This window comes from Pteronotus mesoamericanus, unplaced genomic scaffold (assembly GCF_021234165.1).
Source record: "Pteronotus mesoamericanus isolate MK-2021 breed Mesoamerican mustached bat unplaced genomic scaffold, CSHL_Meso_final scaffold_174, whole genome shotgun sequence".
Taxonomy (NCBI): domain Eukaryota; kingdom Metazoa; phylum Chordata; class Mammalia; order Chiroptera; family Mormoopidae; genus Pteronotus; species Pteronotus mesoamericanus.
The window spans coordinates 41,548,362-41,567,892 of NW_026555309.1; the positions used below are offsets into that span (position 1 = coordinate 41,548,362).

At 42.3% G+C, this 19,531-nt stretch overlaps 1 protein-coding gene across 12 annotated transcripts in view; it reads left to right on the forward strand.

Moving 5' to 3' along the window:
- PHF20L1 (PHD finger protein 20 like 1) overlaps positions 1-19,531 on the forward strand; it is a 64,823-nt gene that overhangs the window by 40,678 nt on the left and 4,614 nt on the right. For 11 of the 12 annotated variants that reach the window (XM_054590501.1, XM_054590506.1, XM_054590507.1 and 8 more), the window contains 8 exons: positions 42-248; positions 7,938-7,994; positions 9,178-9,285; positions 11,654-11,818; positions 14,148-14,329; positions 15,286-15,385; positions 16,848-17,043; positions 18,958-19,324. In XM_054590501.1, the coding sequence (XP_054446476.1) occupies positions 42-248; positions 7,938-7,994; positions 9,178-9,285; positions 11,654-11,818; positions 14,148-14,329; positions 15,286-15,385; positions 16,848-17,043; positions 18,958-19,324 (1,382 nt within the window). The remainder of the gene's footprint in view (positions 1-41; positions 249-7,937; positions 7,995-9,177; positions 9,286-11,653; positions 11,819-14,147; positions 14,330-15,285; positions 15,386-16,847; positions 17,044-18,957; positions 19,325-19,531) is intronic. The other variant, XM_054590513.1, reaches the window with a different exon arrangement.

Genomic DNA, 19,531 nt, shown 5'->3' on the forward strand with positions numbered 1-19,531 from the left:
TATCTGTGTTAATATTATATTACATTCTTTATTTTGTGCAGTGCCTGATGTTGCACATTTGTCACTCGAGAAGCTGGGACCCTGTCTCCCTCTGGACCTAAGCCGTGGTTTGGAAGGCACAGCGCCGCTAGCCCCAGACCCCTCTCACCGCAGTGAGTGTGCCAGGGCAGGAAAGGACGACACGCAGATGCTCGCCAGTCCTTCTTCCAAGGCACTGACTGACGGGAGGGGCGCTCCAACAGCATCAGGTAAAAAAGAGTGATGGTACAAGTAGCCGAGCTTGCATGTGTAGGCTGCAAACATTTTGATGTATGACTACATTATTTGAATATGTAATTTCTCTTCAGAAATACTTTTATGTAACATCTGTGGGAGATAGTGTTGCTCTGTTTGCTTCAAGTTCTGTTGTGCCTTCATTCGCTATCATAGGATATGGCTGGACATACTTCTCTGTCACTTTAGTCTGATTCTCCCTGCCTCTTTCTTCTCTATTTCTCTCTCTCTCTCCCCCTCTAATTTTTTAAATTACGAATAAAATTTAAGCACAGTTGATGTTCAGTGTTGTGTTAGTCTCAGGTGCAGAGTGCTCCTAGGCATTTCTGTAACTCACGAAGAGGTGCCCCCGCAGGTCTAGCGCCCCCCGGCGCCACGCATAGTTGTTACTGCGATACCGACTCTGCCCCTGTCCTGCCCGTCACACCCCGTGACTGTTTCGTAATAGCCACCTTGTCCTTCTTAACCCCTTCATTTTTTTCATCCCACCTCCAAGCCCCCTACCACCAGGGTTTGTTTCTGTTTTATTTGTTCATTTATTTTGTTGTTTGAGATTTCCACATATAAGTGAAATCATATGGTATTTGTCCTTGTCTGATTTATTTTACTTAGCATAATGCCCTCTAGGTCTGTTCATGTTGTTTCAAGCAGTAGGATTTTATTTTTCTCTGCACGGGCCATATTGTCTTTACGCAGTCATCTGTCAGTGGGCACTTGGGTCTTGTTTTCTTATCCATTCAGCCAACCAATCAGTGTCTTTTGGTTATAGCATTTAATCCATTTACATTTAAAGTAATTCCTGATAGGTATGTAGTTTTTTTCAATTTTATATTTTTAATTTTTTCTTAAAGAAATCCTGTAATACTGGTTTGGTGGTAATGTACTTCATTAGTTTTTTCTTGTCTGGGAATCTTTTTTTCCCTTCAATTCTAAAGCATAGCTTTGATGAGAAGAGTAATCTTGGTTGTAGGTCCTCGCTTTTCATCTCTGTGAATATTTCTTGCCAGTCCCTTCTACCTGCAACATTTCTGCTGAGAAATCAGTTGACAGTCTTCGGGGAACCCCCTTGTCCATAACTAACTGCTTTTCTCTTGCAGCTTTGTCTTTAACTTGTGGCAGTTCAATGATGATGTGTTTTGGTGTGGGCCTCTTTGGGTTCAGTGGTGCAGACTAGACTCCCTGGCCACCTGAGCTCGGTGCCCCTGGGTGTTCCTTGTGCTTGCTTTGTGTGCCCTCCTGCTGTCCTGAGCCTTGACTGCTGTTGGCATGTCAGTGGGAGGGATGGACCCCCAGGCAGGCTGACTGTGAGAACTGGTCATGACTACAGTCAAACCAGCTGGTGTGCCAGCGCTGAGTCCATGAAGCAGACTCACCTTAGCAGGAATCTGGTGCCAGCCGGTCCACCCTTTGCATGTCCTTTGTGGAACTAAATGGGCAGTGTTCTAAAGCCCCAAGATGGGTGTGTGGGTTTTGGGTGGGGCTCTGGTGCAGGTGCAGGTCAGCTGCTGCCTGTGCTCAGCCCAGGCCACCTGGTAGGAGCTACACAGTGGTCCGAGGTGGGTTGCTGCCTGTCCTGTACTGGGCTTGGAGGCGCCTGGGAGAGGCTGTGCTGTGAACCAAGGCCAGCTGTTACTAATGTCCGGCATGCGACCGCTTAGCAAGAAATACAGGGCATGCCGAGGCCAGCTGCTGTTTGTTTGGGATTTGTGGACCTTTAAGAGGGTTTAAGGAAGTCCAGAGCACAGGCCAAAGCCAGCGGCCTGATTCTGACAGCCACTGAAGGAGGTTCCGGCCTCTGAGCGAGCTCGGTGGCGTGGGTTCTCGGGGAATCTCCAGGGTGGGTGAGTTTGATGGAGACTCAGATCTGGCTCCCTGTGCCTGACAACTGAGTTAGGGGAGGGCTCAGCAAAAGAAGAAAATGGTGGAGAAAGCCGTCCCTCCCTCCCTGCCCTGAAGCCAGAAAGGTCAGTTCTCATCCACGTATCCCTGGCGTTTTTCCAGCTGCTATCCAGTGCTGGAACCCACACTGGGTGCGTCTTTTCAGCCAGTTAGTCTAGGGTGAACCCTTTAAGAGCAACGCCTGGGACACTAGCAGCCCTCTGTCATCCTAGATGGAATCCCCACTGCTGCTTATAGCCAGATACCGTGGGGACTTCCCAGCACTGGGGAGCTTGGTGTGGGTCTGGGAACCCAGGTTCCTCAGCGGGGACTTCTGCATTCCAGAAACCCCTCCCGATTTTTAACGCCACTCAAGGGTGTGGGACCAGCACCTTCTGCATCTCTGCCCCTCCTACCAGTTTCCATGTGGCATCGTCTTTATAGCCTTATTATAGGACGTCTGTTTGGTTATAATGTAACCCTCAAATGCGGTCGTTCTCTAATTTCGCAGTGGTCTTGGGAGGAGGTTAGTGCAGTGTTTTTTCCTATTTGCCATCGTAACCAGAAGTCCCCTTCCTGCTTCTTCATCACATCCTGTTTTTACAAAATAGGAATTATTAGAGCTAAATAGAATCACAAAAGGTTTTGGTTTTGAAGCCAGAAAATGCTTAATGGGATCAGTAATTAGGTTTAAGGGTTTTAATAGGATTTAATACTTAAGAAACACCTTAAATTTAACTATTTACCTGTATCATAAATATAATGCCGTATTTTGGGGCAGATTCTCTCAAATTTAAATGTAATTTGTTATACCATTACTTTGGAATCTTATACGTAAAATCAGCCATGCTGAACACATTTTGGGGATGATTTTATGGTATTGTAATCTGAAACCATTCAGGGGTGTTTTATCAAGCTGATATTTCAATCTACTAGAATATTAGTTTATATTTCATTTATAAATTTACATTGTTTTATTTAGAAATTTTATTGAATTTTTTTATATCAACTAAAGAGCACATGTAATAAAAAGAAGGCAAATACTAATTTCAAATGCCTCTCCAGTAAATTATTAACTTGTTAGATGGATGAAGGAGGTCTAGATTGAAATGGAAAAAAACAAAGGTTTGTAACCAAGTGAGGATAATTGCTTCACCTAGCATCTTCCCTGAAATCACTTTATCAGCTCCTTGGATGAAGCATAAAGTAGAGCGTGCATGTTTCTGATGGTGGTATATATTAAAATAAAAAATACATTTTTTAGATTACTGCCTTTACGTTCTTATTTCTTCTTTCAAAATAAAAATGTAATTAATATTAACTATACAGTTTCCTACAATTCCATATTATTAATAATGATTAATAGTGTCACCATACTTTATTTTTAAAAAATTAGTACCTACATCTAAAGATTTATAGGTTTTGAAACATTACTTGTTGTTTTCCAAATCTGATCCACAGCCTTTTCATCCTTTTTCTAAGCCCCTTCTATGCTAGGGTAGTTAATTTTGCTTTCCCCTTTTCCCACAAGATTTCTGAATTACCATTGACTCTGAGATATTTTTCCTGATGAAGGTCTTCTAGTGTTCTTTCCGAGTCTGGAATTTGTTGCTGAATATATGAAATATATGAAAAATGTGTTAAAGTTGTAATGCTCTTTGTCCTCTGGGGAGATTATTTTTAGATTTGCATTTGAAAATATCTTTATTTTCTTTATGCATATAAATACTAGTGACAAGACTGAAATGCCCATATAAATAGCTATATAATAACTAAAGAGTTATGTTAGCCAGCTTATATATCCTAACATGTCAAAGTAGTGATTGTGCATAGATATCCTTGATTTAGATGATTTTGCTTCTAATCAGAGTATTAGCCTAGTCTGTTTTTCAGAATTTCTTGCATATTTATGGAAATATGGCTAATTATCATTGGAATGTGGTTCTTGTTTCTCTAATGGTTAAAATGTGCTGCGGTAGAGGAAAGGCATGGTAACTTTTCCTTTTTAAGTATTATAAGCAACTATTTGAGAAAGTCCCAGTAGTAAGACAGTTTTCTAGAAAGGTGAAAGGTAGAGAGGAGTGTAGGTTTGTAATATGATGGATTCGTGGAGTCAGGGTCATCTAGGTATGGGGATGGCTGGCGATTTAATTGTTCAAATCAAGGAAATGCATGGTTATAAATATTAGTTAATTGAAAGTTTGTTTTTTAGAGGGTTGAACACAGTCACAGTGTTTGCAAGGTGGGAGGAATTCTAACTTATTTTTATTACTCCTTTCAATTTTTATTTTTTGATGGAAGTAATAGAATTCAGGTCATACTCTAAATGGACTCCTTTTGATTCAAAACCTTGTGAACCCGTGTGACTGGCCTCAAAACCTCAATGGTCTACGTGCTTTCCTTTCTTAACTGGTTTGCGGTATATGTCGGATTTCTCTTTGCTCCCAAATTGTCTTCAGTCTAGAGTCAAAGTTCCAGGTGTTTTGTTTCGTTTCTGTTTCTTCTTCTTTTCTAAATGTGTTTGATTGCATGCTAGCCTGGTTTTCCATCTTAGTGATAAAAGTGAATTTTGTTATGGATGAATTTTAAAACTTTTGTACAAAGAATTATTTATTACTTACTGGAACTGGTATCAAAGACATTTTCTGGGGTATTTTCGTAAAATTGAAACTCTTGTATTTTGGAATGAGGAGGATGTTAGTAATTAACTGTGAAATAGTTTAACAGAGTTGGATTACTGTTTTTTTCTGTGAAGGATATGTGCCTGAGTTTAGATGTTATGGTAAAAGATTGATGAGATTATGCAAATTATATACACCTCTTAACAGGGTAAGATTTGCTTTTATTTGTTTTTCCAGTAGAGATACTGAGCTTGTACTGCAAACCACATTGTGACTAACCAAAGTTAAGAAGGTTGTTGCTGACCACATTACCCATACGTCATTGCTGTCCTCATAAAGCTTGACATCTTTGTTTTTGTTGTATTGCCAGAATGCTGTATTTAACAGAGCCAGCTAGCCTTAGGTGAGGAGAGGGCCTCAGTTCTGTTACTATTAGTTTTAAGGTGGAATCCTGTTGTTATGCGGGAATGTTGCCTAGTCTTATTTTCCTACTGAATATATGTGTAACAGACACTGAACCACTCAAGGCTCTTGAGGGAGTTTAAAGGATAGGAAGCTCAGTGTATGAAAGGGCGAGCCAGGAATCGCAGAGGCTCTGACTGGTGAGCTGCTGGGCTGTTGCCCCGCATAGCGCTAGAACTTCAAATAGATGACTTTCAGTCACTTTTTAAAAACCTTTTTGTTTTAAAGTGCTTTCCAATTTTTCCCCCCAGATGTACCAAACAAAACAAAACTGTGATCAAAGACTCTCTAGTGTACCTCCACCCCCACACCAAATGTTCTGGCTTGTACAGAGCCCGGGGTTTCCATGGAGTCTCGGGGATAGCCTCATTTTTAGCCGGAAGAATCAGAGATTTGGCACCCAGAAAGGGGCTTGAGACACCACCACTGCATTCTGGGTTTTAAAGAGAGTGCAGGCAAGTGCGGTTCAGAGATCTACCTCTCTTACTCTAATGTAAATAGCTCCTTTTTTTGAGTCTGTTGTTCATTTTTTTGTTTTTTTTGTATTATGTAGTGGATGTCATATAATTTTTTTTAAATGTCCTGTCGATACAATTTAATTTAAAAATCACTCTGTCATAAATGAAGATGTTGGTTCCCTAATTCTGCCACGTGGTGAAATGAGGACAATGTTGTGAACCTCTCATAAAACTAAATTTATTTTTTGTTGAATTCTTGAATAGGTCCGTTTTGTTTTTATATTTGGGCATGAGTGTTTTATAAAGTCCTACCATGGTCGTATATATGAATATTTATTTTAAGACCCATATTTGCATAAAATGTGGACAGCCCTTCCTCAGTCAGTCCCCCACTTATACTTCTGCAGTCTTATCCAGAAATAAAGAGGTCTGGGGAGACCAGGCCTGGAACCGACAGCGCCTGGGGACGACTGTCTCTGCTCTGCGGTGCCCGTGGTTCCTGACTGCCTTGTCTGTCTTCCCAGCACTGGGGGGTTCCACGCTCCGCAGTCCTCAGAGGCAGCTCCCTTCCCTAGAAGCGCCCAGGCCATCCCAGCCCTGCCCCCCTCCCCACCCCGTCCCGGGAGAGTCGGGGGAGTCAGAGCTTCCGAGAATCCGGGGCCTGCCAGGCACTGAGCGCAGTCGAGTGCCGCTTAGGGATGTATCAGTGTGATCCCTGGGGGTTTAGAAAGCCCAGTTCTCATGGTTTGCGCTGTGAGTGCTTGTGATCTTCACGAAAACTGCATCAGAGTTGTAGAATTTTCATGGTGCACTTATTAGTGGTCAGTAAGCAGTAATTAATTAGTAAAGGGAAGTGATACATTTGTTCAACAGTCTTGGTAAAGAAATTTAATTGTACTTCTCTTTGCTCTGATGTCCTTTTTTTAATAGAGATTATCAATATTCTTAATAATATGAAACTTATTGGAGCTTAATAGCTTAATTCAAGTTGAGTGGTATTTTTATATTTTTATTGTATTTAAGTTATATAAAATATTTGCAAATGATAAAATGGTAGCTTTTTTGGTACTGTACTGAAATTACTTAAAAATCAAAGAACTCATAAATGGTCATACTAAAGCATAATTTAGTAGACTGAAATTGTATTTTAAATGTATTATAGTGTTTCTTCTTATGTTAATCCTAGACACAAGTAAGATATTAGCATTGGGAATAGTTGAATATGAGTTGAGAAGCTTTGTTAAATGTATCTTGTGTCAGCTGCACAATTATTGAGGTGTACTCTTGGTTTAAAAATGAATTTTGGACAATTAAATAGTAACACCTAAATGTCATTAAGGTTGAATATTTTTATGTGTAAATAAACCTTTGTATTCTACATTTAGATAAAGACCAAAAATGTGTAAAATAATTCTAGTCTGGCTTTTATCATTTATGTAATACCATATTCATGGTGGCATTCAAAGGTACTACACATTTGTTTTAGGCAACAGAGATTAAATATTAGTTCAGAAATTTTTTACAGGTCTTTGAAAACCAGTCCACTTTAATAGGAAGTTTAATACCTATTTGGATGACCAGAATAGCTTTCATGTTGTAACTGTCATAGAAGCTGGCATGTCACTCGGACCAGGCGCCCAGGTGCGTGTCAGCATCTCCTGGGTTGGCCACAGCTGCATGCCTGTGTGGATCCTCAGCGGTTGCTGAGTGCGTGCAGCTCAGCGCTCCATTCTGTGTCTAGACCCGTAGCATGTTCTAGAAACGATTGAGTCTCAAGTTACTGCCCCTCCACAAAGGAGAAAGTGAAAAAAAGCACTTACTATTTATCAGACACTGGTCTAAACATTTTACAGACTCAGACACAAGTCTGTCCAAGTCCTGTAACAAACCAGGATAGAGTCCTGGTAACAAACACAAGGCAGATATTCTCGTCCCTGTCTGGCAGATAAGGAAACTGGGCTCAGAGATTTGATGAATCACTCAAGGCTGCACGGCTAATTACGGTGGATCCTTCTCTGGCAACCTGAAGGAACAAAAACCATCCCGAACCTATCAGCTTTCTGAAGTCAGAAGTCCCATGTCTTTGTTACTAGTTCAGGCAATAAAATAAGGAGACCTTCAGGGGTTGGGGAGGAGGGAAGAGTCTTCTGTAAAGTTATGTGATCAATTATAATGTAAAAAAACATTGTTCTATACTTTTAACCCTTTCTGACTAAACTTACATATTTTCCCCCTAAATCTGCAGGAATATCGAAAACAGAAAAAAAAGTGAAATTGGAAGAAAAAAGCTCAACAGCATTTGGTATGAACAGAAAGTAATCTTTAAGCAAAGACAGTAGATGGCTTGGCAGTGGGGGGACTTGGTCTGTCCCGTGCGTTTTACCTGGTAGTGCCCCGAAGCTGTGAGCCGTGGTGTTACTCACCTCCAGACCTGTGGTTTCTGTGACTTGCATCTTAGAGTGTTACTTGTATTTTTGCTAATGGAGTTTAAGGCTTTCTCTGAGAGCTGTGTGTTTTTAAATGTCTTTAAAATTATGGCTATTTAAAAATAAGCTGCCATTTAATATTGTTGGAACTTTGAGAATGGATGATAAATTGAAATAGTCATTTTTTTCAGACTATCTTCTTTAACCAGCATATAAAAAAGTTACTAAGTTTTCTGCTATTTTTTTCTAGTTTCTGTGCTATTACACCTAACCATTTTTGAATGATGGATGATAGCATTAAATTTTCTACAGATCAGCTTACTGGGGCTTGGGTATTGAGAATTGATTCAATATGGGTGATAAATTGTAGGGTAACCCATTCTGAGTTGGAACAATTGTTGAATATATGTGATGGATTAATTTAAAATAAAATATCCTAGGATACTGCTTTAACATCCATTTATTTTCTTTAAAGTACATTATGATTGGGGAAAAAGGGATATTCTAAAATTTTGGGAAAAATACGTTTAATGAAATAAGTTTTTCCATTGTGTTTTTAGTCTTCATTCTTGTACACACTGGGAGAGTATTGGAAGACTGAAAGAATTATTTATGGGTTGGTTTACTCTCTTTTATTTTTCCAAAGAAGAAAGATTAAGTTCTTTTTTTAAAAAAATCTTCTAATATATTTTTATTAAATTTACTGTGGAAATAAATGCTGAGCCTCCTCAGGCAGGTCTTAAATTGTGGAGCTTATTTCTTGCCATATCAGGAAGCTGAGTTCTATTACTCATTTAAAGATTTTAACTACTGTCTGTGTTAACTTCAAGGTGTCAGGAGTTGGGATTTCTCAACACTGCTAATGAAGATCCCCTCTTATAGTCCAATAAGCTAAGCAGGAGTTCCAGACTCATGACAGGAACAGTTTAATTGAATCCATCCACTCTGGGCAGGTGACTGGAATAGCTGATTAAAACGTAAATGCTGCTTTTAGGTTAACCACAAAGGAATGACTGAGGATCAATCACAATGACTGACTGACTTATTTTTGTCATTTAGGTAAGAGAAAAGAAAAGGATAAAGAAAGAAAAGAGAAGAGAGACAAGGATCACTACAAACCAAAACAGAAGAAGAAGAAGAAAAAGAAAAAGAAATCTAAGCAGCATGGTAAGTATGGTAAAACGATGATTCCCGCTTTTTAAAAATTGTAAGATTATTTCAACTTTCCTCTCATCATTTACCAAAAAGGAGGTAGGACAGGATCCCCACATTGATGAGAACTGAGAAGTTCCTGTAGCTTTCCTTTGTCTTGCTGATTGTGAAAATAGAGGACTGTTTTACCAGGTCTATAAATTAAGTGGCCTGTAAGTGAATCTTTGTGACGATTGGAGGCTTTCTTTTCCATCCTCGTGGTGGACTGCATTCTCGGACCAAGCACCTTTCAGTGAACTGAAGGGATTTTTCTCAATCTAGAATTTTGTAGTGCTTTCAGGAAAACTTGGGAAAATGAAGTATGGCCTGTTGGATACCAGACCTCTAAGGGGTACTCTACTCCTGTGCTTGAAGGCACGAGGAGCATGATGGCGAAGGGGGGTAAGATGCCAGAATAAATAATGAGCAGAGAGTATGAGTCTGTGGGTGCATCTGCGCACCCACAGGGATACAGGGATACGTTCTGTGGGGAAGACAGACCAGTGATAGAGAACAGAACTATGTAACAATAATGATGGCCCATGAATTGAGATATGTGTACTTGTATTTCAACATTTTTATTGTTTTGGAAGAGTAAAAGAAATTTATTGCTAAATAAGTTAAATCTACATTTTAGAATTTCTAACAAGAACACTGAAAGAGTAGAAACATAGGGTATAATTTCCCAGGGGGGGATGTAATGAAAAAAAATCCAAAAGAAGACAATAAGAAAAACAGAAAAGAAAAACAATAGAAATTACAAAATGACATTTGAAAACAATCCAAATAGATCCGTAATAATACCTATAATTGTACATTAGCATAATATGTTTTTTAAAAATCCAGTTATATGTTGTTTTTAAGAGGCAAATCTAAACATAAGGATAGAGAGGACAGGGGAATGTTGAAAATAAAAGTGTAGAAAAAGGTGAGGTGAGCAAATACTAACCAAGGCAGCGTTGAAAGCGGAGTATGTGAGTTCACTTAAAAGGTGGGTGATCTTGGACACGTTAAGTTCTGTAAAGCTCGGTTTTCTCACTTCCAAAATGGTATTGCTAGTTTCTGTCTCATAGAGTTATTGTGAAGATTGAGGATGGTAACTGCTGTAAAGCAGCGAGCACAGCACTAGCTGGCCTTTAGTGAGCGCCCTTGCCATGCCTGTGCCTGCGTACCGCGGCGTCGGCCACCTGGGCAGTCACTGCGGGGCCGTGGGAGGAGAGCACAGCGTGACCCCAGTGTCGCTCTGTAGTCTGACAGCGTGGGCATCCTCAGAGAGGGCCCCCGCTCCTGACCTGGGGGGCAGTGGGGGTAGCGAGGCCCAGGGATCTGTTTTAACGAGCTCTCCAGTTTGTGTCGCTTTAAATATTAAAATCCACTGATAACACTTTTTGGTTAAGAATAAAGCTTCTGTAGTCAGGTATAAATGTTGGCTTTGCCATTAATAGCTGTGTATTTTGGGGCAATTTATTTAATTTTTCCTTCTCTGTTCTGTCATTTGTAAGGTAGCTCCAGCAGTTGTAGCTCCCTTCTTGGTTGATTGCGAGGATTAAGAGAGTTAATACACTTAAAGCGCTTGGAGTCATGCTTGGCACCCAGAGAGCCGTTCACCAGTGAGGACTCTGCTGCGCCCTCTTTGAGGATGACCACTGTATTAGTGGCTGCTGACACAAAACACCACCCATCAGTGAGCTGAAACAACACACATTTATCACCTTAAAGTCCTGCTGGTCAGCAGCCTAAACCAGATCTCACTGGGCTAAAGTCGAGGTGTCAGCTGGTCTGCATTTCTTTCTGGGGCCTCTGGGAGAGAATCCATTTTGCCTTGTCCAGCTTCCCGAGGCTGCTGCACGTCTCGGCTGTTTCCCCTGTCATCGTCAAAGCCAGCGATGGCTGCACAGGTCCTTCTCACTTCACATCACTCTTAGGCCTCTGTCTTGCACTTTGGGACCCTTGTGATTACACTGGGCCCACCTAGATAATCCAGGATAATCTCCCTATTGGAAGGTCAGCTAATCAGCAATTTAATACTGTCTGCGACCTTAATTTCCCTTTGTCCTCCTACAGGCTAACATAGTCATTGCTCACTCGGGACTACTCAGTGAGAACGAATGAGACCCGTTAGAACTGTGATCCCTGCTATGTGTGTGCTGGCTGGGCTGTATGTCTCTGTGCTCTGCCAAACCCAATGGCTCAGATGCGTAGTTACCCAGCTGTTCATGGGTGGCCAGAGAAAGTGGTGGCATGCTTATTTTGTGTATCCTAAAACTGACTTTTTTACTATTTTTATAGTCACTCTTCATGATTACCTGACTATTAATACTTCTTTATATGTCTTATATTGCAGACTATTCAGACTATGAAGACAGTTCCTTAGACTTTTTGGAAAGGTGCTGTTCTCCACTAACTCGATCTTCTGGGAGTTCTCTGGCTCTGCGAAGCATGTTTACGGAGAAAAATACAACGTATCAGTACCCAAGGGCAATTTTGTCAGTTGATCTTAGTGGTGAAAGTATGTGTGACCATATAACGCTTAAAACAAGTCTTAAGACTCTTAAATGTAGAGCTAAGGATAGATCATACTTTATTGAGGACAGGGCAATTTGAAAAGTTATTTTATAAACTAACAGGGAAATGTCAACATCAGAACTTTTAGTTACTTTTTAATTTATATGAAGTAAAATTGGCTTTATACTTATAGGACAGATGGTAGGAAGAAACTATTGGTTTCTACCATATTCTGGTTTTCCATAGGTATTTTTGCATATATTTTCATATTCTTCACTACCAGCTTATAAATTAGATGTTCTTATCCACATTGCATAGATAAACAATTAGAGAATTATTAGTTAAGTAACTTTCAGGGCTAGTTAGTGTTAGAGTTAAAACTCAAACCAAGGTTGATCTTAACTCCAAAGATAATGCTTTTTATCCAAATATTTATCTTAGTATTAAAAATGGACTTTGAATTCTTGATCACAGATATATCCGTAACCAAAGGTCTGGGAATGCGGTCAGAGCAATGACTTGAGCACAGTCAGGTGCCGGGCACCCTTACGTAGGCAGAAGGCCACCTCGGGAGGGGACAGGAGCCTTGCAGCCGGACTCTCGGGTTTTCCTGTGAGTCCTGGCAGCGGGTGATGTTGAGACTCTCACCTCCCAGTGTTCTCCGTGCAGGAGGACAAAGTCTCCCAGCTCCAGGCCTTGATGGCTGTGGCTCAAGGCTCGAGCTCCAGCAGCACAGGAACTGGAGTCAGGGAGTGCGGGGCGAGGGAAGGGTCTTCACTGTACGGGAAGCCCCAGGGAGCTCAGAGCGCTGCCTGTCTCTGCCGCCTGAGTGCCCCCAGGGTAGGGACTGAGGGGTTTGTCTTCTGCACACTTACTGCCTGCGCTCTTCCAGGACTAACTCCTCTCTCGCACACTATGGAGAAAAGCATGTTCTCTCCTTTACCCTGAAATAAGCACATAGCACTTTTGAGATTTTTAATTTAAAACAAAAAAAGGAAAGAGGAGGATTAGGAAAAAGTCGTGCCCCCTTCCCACCTTTTCCCATTTATAAATACAAACCTGAAACCTGACATTTAAATCAAGTTATATATATTGGCCCTCTATGTAATCTGATGTCTAGCATATACTTATTAATTTTTTAAAGATTATTATCAAACTGCAGAGTTTAAATTCCCAGGGGAACTCCTGACCCCAGCGTCAGAACTGCTGGGGGACCGTTAAGAGCACAGGCTGCAGAGGCAGGCAGGCCGGGTGTTCAGTCGGCTTTGTCCCCAGCTGGCTGCTTTGCTTGAGCAAGTTATGTATCTTACAGTTACAGTGTTTAGTACTGTACATGGCGCACAATGAGTGCGACGGTAGTTGGTGATAATGACACTGTCAGGAGAAGAATACTGGTGGTAGCCCCACAGTGAGTGAGCTCCTTCCCCTCTCTGAAGTGCCGCGGCGGCACAGACGGGAAACCTGTCCTCTTCACAGTGAGGACCAAAGGGGTAACGTGGCGAAAGCACTCGGAGCCTATGCACACTTAAATAAGAGTGGCACTGGGTTAGCCAGTGAGTCTGTCTGGTTTTTTCCATAAAGTGAAGGATGCATTTTTCACTTTCACCAATAATTTTGTTGCTTTGGATATGTTAGCTCTCTCCCTCATGGTAGAACATTGATTGTTCTAAGTTAATGTCTTGATTTGATCGCTGTCAACGTCAACTGGTCTACCCGACCATGGAGCATTGTCCAGGGAGAAACCTCCAGCATGAAACTTTGCAGACTATTTTTGACACGTTCAATCAGTCACAGCACCTTCTCCATATGCTGCACAAATCTTTATCTTGCATTCCAGTTGTGTTTTTACCTTCCTTGAAATAGTAAAGCATAATATGCTGAAAATGTGTATTTTCTTCCATCTTCAATATTAAAATGGCTACACAAAAACTCACCAATTTTGATAAGTTTTTTTTAAATGCATGCTGATAGGACAGCTCTCACAATGCAGTCTAACAAAATTGTTTTGAATGAAGTTAACAACAAAGTGCTACTTACAGCCATCTTATGGGAAAAAACCAAACAAACTTTTTGGCCAACCCAATGTCAACCTTAGCTATAACCTCTAAACTCCAAGACCAGGGGATACTTTCTGAGTTACCTGTAATAGTGTATACATTAAGATGTAAAGCAGTTGTAATTACCTGAACTTTAAAAATCATTAGGTTCTTTGTCCAGAGATAAAGAACCTATTCCTGTTTGTTTTCCCTCAGTTGCTAAATATGCAATAGCTTATAATCACTTTCCATAAAAGTGGAAAAATATGCTGAGTGTACTTTTAATGTATATTCTAGACTTAACAGATGTGGAATTCCTAGATGATTCTTCAACAGAAAGTTTGCTTCTAAGTGGGGATGAGTACAATCAGGATTTTGATTCAACAAATTTTGAGGAATCTCAGGATGAAGATGATGCTCTTAATGAAATTGTGCGATGCATCTGTGAAATGGACGAGGAGAACGGCTTCATGATCCAGGTGCGCTCCCTTCCCGCGGTACAGACTTAATGATTTGGGGCACTCGGCAGGTGCACCCAGCCTTCTGTTGTCTTTTTTCACTCACTGTCCTATTGAAGATGGAGGTTTCTAACGGATTATAACGTCTGCAAGGCCAGTAGTACTCAACTGGGAAATCTCTTCATTGAAATAGCAGAACTTCCTTGTTTGAAGAGCACTCTCCCTTTGCTTGGATGTTTAGTTTGAGGACGTCAAGTTGCAATTCGTTTAGAGAGCCATTAAGATGGGCAGGCATCCAAGCTGATGGGCGGACCATTGCCCTTGTCTTCCGGGCCTGGGTTCCTGTTGTTAGAACACACTGTATAGCCACCCTTCAGCAGGCCGCTGTGGAAACGTGGAAGTTCCCGCTGTTCTCAAAGAGTAAAGGGAAGCTTTGTTGCAAGAGTTAGTCATTGCAAACAACCTCTCCCTCTAGAAAATTTTTAAGAAAAAATGGAAGTATAACACATACTTTGTGATGATATTTGGAAGATTTGGAAATGTTAGGTATAGGAATGAAAAAATAGTAATATCCTTTTTTCTCTCCTTTTTTAGTAGTTTTCTCAAATAAGGGAACTACAAATTTAAGAGATTGTTGTTACAGGTACTGCTACAAACTTGCCTTTTTAAAAAAAATTTCTGCACACTTTACTACGCTATTTTATTGAAGACTTTTAAATATGTAATAACTTAAAAAATTAGTGGGAAATAGATGAGAGAAATAGTTTTGTGACTTTTTTATGAATCAAGTAATTTATCAAAGCACATTTTAATAGGTGCAACAAGACGAAGCTCAAAATAGTTGAGTGTTTCAAAAATAAGCTTCGTCTTCACTCAGCACTGGCTTTTGTTGTGTGGCGTGAGGTGGAGGGAGGGGGCATGCGCGCCCTGTGCGCCTGCAGCAAGTCGTCGGTGACTGTGGGCCCCTGTCTCCGCAGTGTGACGAGTGCCTGTGCTGGCAGCACAGCGTGTGCCTGGGGCTGCTGGAGGAGAGCATCCCGGAGCAGTACACCTGCTACGTCTGCCGAGACCCGCCCGGTAAGGCCCCCCGCGGCCCGCGGGCGGCAGCTGCCTGGGAGCTGCTCTGTCCCTGCCAGTTAGACCCTGCTTCCAGGCTAACATTTTCAAGCATTTTCCACGGGTACAGTTTCATTCTTCATACTAATAACTTAGGCAAAAACATTACTGTAAGTTCATCAACATCGTTACTCCCTCACTGGACGGACAGAGTTAAGGCTTTTTCCTGGGCAAGAATTAGCCCCTTAGTAGACTCCTGTGCACTGATTTCTAAATAGGTTCATGCAGGGCTGTTTGAATGGAGCCCTATTTTGAAGTTGCACTCCTGACATGGTTTTATCAAGTTTCTGATAGTGCTGTATATCCAACACATTTTAGAGCAGAGAGGGTCTCAGGTTATCACATATGGTTCCTTTATTTCACTGATGAGGCAGCTCGGGCCCAGAAGGCCGAGTACCTTGTGCGCAGGGACAGTAGCAGGCGCGGCAGGACCGCGACGGATACGCACACCTTTGGGCTCCCCGCTCGTTGTGCTGGGCGCCCGTGCCGTCCTCCGTTAGAGGTGCTCAGAGGGGTAGGTCCTGTAGGCCGTACGTACTTTCAGTTTCGGAGGCGGAAAATAACGAGATATTTCAAATAGAAGCCCAATGAATTGTTCTCATGCCTACCAAAAAACTGAAGTAGCCCATCCTGCAAAGTGAAAGGTGGCCGGTTTGATCCCTGGTCAGGGCACACCCCTAGGTTGTGGGTTTGATCCTCGGTCAGGGTGTGTGCAGGAGGCAGCTGATCAGTGTTTCTCTTCCTCTCTCTCTCCCTTCCCCTCTATACCCAAAAAGAAAAAAAAAAAGTGAACATGTCCTCGGGTGAGGATAAAAAAAAATCTGAAATGCCATTAGAAGCAGGGGCATTATTCAGCTCTGTATGAACATGGACATTGTTCGTTCAGCAGCATTTATGGGTGCCTTCTGTTTGCTAACCCTCCACTGTCTTGCAGTAGGGGACACAGACACATAAACAGCAGTCACGCGAGGGTATAGTGACTACTGACATCGAAGCTCCAGGATTACCTAGGATGCTGTGAGATCTCAGCTGTGGGGGAGGGGCCCTTGTCACTTCTAGAACTCTGGGTCATCCAGTTCCAAACAAAGGTCAGCCAGAGAAGCAGCTGTCTCTGTCAAGTGTCTGCCCAGCCCTTTCAGCCCTTTTGGAGGACAGATAACAGATACATGAAAAACGGAAAGTAACCCACTCAAGGTTTCCTCCACAGGCGCATCTGTGGCTGCCAGTCCGTCACAGAGCCTGTCCTCCAGGGGCAGGAAGTCCTCTCCCAGTGCCAGCTCCTCCGAAGCTGCCTTGCCCTTCTGTAGAGCTGGTCTTCGCATGGGGGCGCCTTGCTTCCTGAAAACTGTTAGGAGGGGAGCCGCTGAAAGGTGTCCTGGATGAGGAGGCTTCTTTGTGACTTTCCTGTCAACTTCCTCCCCAGGTCAGAGGTGGAGTGCAAAATACCGCTATGATAAGGACTGGTTGAATAATGGGAGAATGTGTGGGTTATCATTTTTAAAAGAGAATTATTCTCACCTAAATGCCAAAAAGATCGTTTCCACACATCACCTGCTGGCCGACGTCTATGGCGTCACTGAAGTTCTGCACGGCTTACAGCTGAAGATCGGCATCCTCAAGTAAGTCGGGCTGCCCGCGGGCCGTCCACTTCAGCCCAGGTCTGCATGCAGGCCAGGCCGTTGGCCTTTGGCAGATTGAGACTCGCAGGTGGGAAGGCAGAGTAGTTAGTTGAATAAATTTTAACTTAAAAGAGGAAAGAGTAATAACTTCTTGGATGACCAGCTGCCTCATGCCTAAAGCAGATGAGTGAGGCTGAAGGTAGAAGCAGCCTCTAGCATTTTAGCAGATGGTAGTCCCTGGCCCCATGCGTCGTGTGTCACACTTGCACAAAATCACATGCATTTGCTGCTGTGAACCCTGTGTTTCATGTTGTTCTGGAATCTGGTCAAGATGAAATAGAGTCCGCAATATATTTTTCAATTGCCTTAAGATTGACTTTGAAGGTTGCTGATGGATCATGTACTCCATCCCTACACTGTGCACCAAATGTATTGTCATCCCAGACAATTTTCCCATAAAAAACACGTTTGCCTCCCTAAGCAGTATATCAGAATGTTCTTGATGTCCTCGTTTTCAGTTCCTCCAGTACCTGGCTAGAATTCTCTCTCTCTCTCTCTCTCACACGCATGCACGATGAATCTCTGGTTTTCACAAGATTTTTTTTGCCGTGGACCCACTTGCCCATCTTCTCTTTGCTGTTCTCCGTTCCCCCTCCTGGTGTCCCACATGGACTTGGTGCCCGATGTGCTTGGCCCCGCCCCACCGGCCCCGCCTCCCCCCCACCAGCTGCCCTCCCTCTGGCACTCGCTGCGCCTCCAGCCCTGGCCTCCTTCGGTCCATTTTTCTTACTATGGCCACTGCGGTCTCAGTAAAAGACACATAGGAGCTTGTCTCTTTCAAGCTAAAGATACTGTGGTGTCTTCCTGGGGCTCTGTGAACGAAGTCAAAGCCCTTCAGCATGCGCTCCGAGTCCTTCCGGGACACCTGTCCTGTCTGCCATTTCACTGCCATGTGTTTCCTCTCCTGCCTTTCCCCCGGAAGGTCCAGCTCAGCCAAACCGTAACCCCTTAGCTTCGGGCCTTCGTTCACACCCAGAATAGCCTTCATGGAGGTCGCTCCGGCACTACCTGTCAAAAGACAAGTGTCTGTTGTACTCGGCACTTCTGTGTTAGAAATTTATCTGACTTATTCTCACTTGTGTGCAAAGATGCACACATCTATCAGTGGGAAATTGGATGATTAGACTGTGGAGTGTTAATACTCCTTGCTACTGGACTAGAAGTAAGGAAATCTGTTGCTATAGCACTGACGTGGCTAGATGCCCATACGTGTGACACCTGAAGAACGCCTATGAGAACCCATTTGTGTGAAAAGAAAAGGTGAAAGCCTGCCCATTTTAAAAAGAATTTTATGTGTGTAAGAAAGTCTTGAAGATCATACTCAGCAATTTAGGATTGCCAATGGCTGAGAGGTTTTTACTTTGTACATACTGTAGTTGGAATTTTTTGTCATGAGCAAGTATTGCTTTTTTATTAAATAAAGATTTAAAAATATGCCCACATAAAGGTTTTTCATGTTGTACAATTTAAAAATACCATGAAAATTTAGTAGAAAAAGAAGCGCATATATCAAATAATGAAAAATATCAACAGAATTAAATTCATTATTGCTTTTCCCTCTGAGAACTATTTTTATAAAATTATGAGAATTTGAATTTTGAGTGAAATTCTGAGACAACCTAAGAACTGTATTTACTTTTGTCTCGAGTCTCTGCTCTCCTCCTAACTGGGCTCGGTCTTCGCTGGAGAGTCAGGGCCGGTCGGCCTGAGCCAGGCCCACGCAGTGACCCGACAGGCCGGCAGAGCCAGGGGCTAACTGCAGAAGCTTACATTGTGAAACTCATTATGGTAGTAAACTCGTTGCTAGATATTGTGGGGTGTTTTGAATTGCTGTTTCTCCAACTTTGTTTCAAGGAATAAACACCATCCTGACCTCCATCTCTGGGCCTGTTCTGGGAGGCGAGAAGACCCAGGTCAGATTGTTGCTGAGGGAGAGAAAAAAATAACAGTGCAAGACACAGTCAGCCTTGAAGAAAGGAAGCGTCATGTGCAAAATCATAAGGAAGCTCCTCGTGTGCCCCTGAAAATGGAAGGAACCTATATAACAAGTGAGCACAGCTATCAAAAGCCACAAAGTTTTGGTCAAGACTGCAAACCTTTTGCAGACCCCGGGAGCTCAGATGAGGATGATGTTAGTAGTTTTGAAGAAGAGCAGGAGTTCCACATGAGAGAGAAAAACCGTGTACGGTACTTGGTAAAAGAAGATGGAATGCCTACAAAGGTACAACTGCGTTATTTGTCTTTGTTTGGGAAATACGATAGATCAGCAAAGGAAAATCTGATAGAATTAACACATACTGAGGCACCAGATCTTTCTTCTGTTTCCAAGTTCACAAGGACCTTGTTAGGGTAAACACGTTTTTTTGCTTTCTCCACAAGAAAACACTGGCAATTTGGACATTTAATAATTCCCTAATTCAGAATTGTA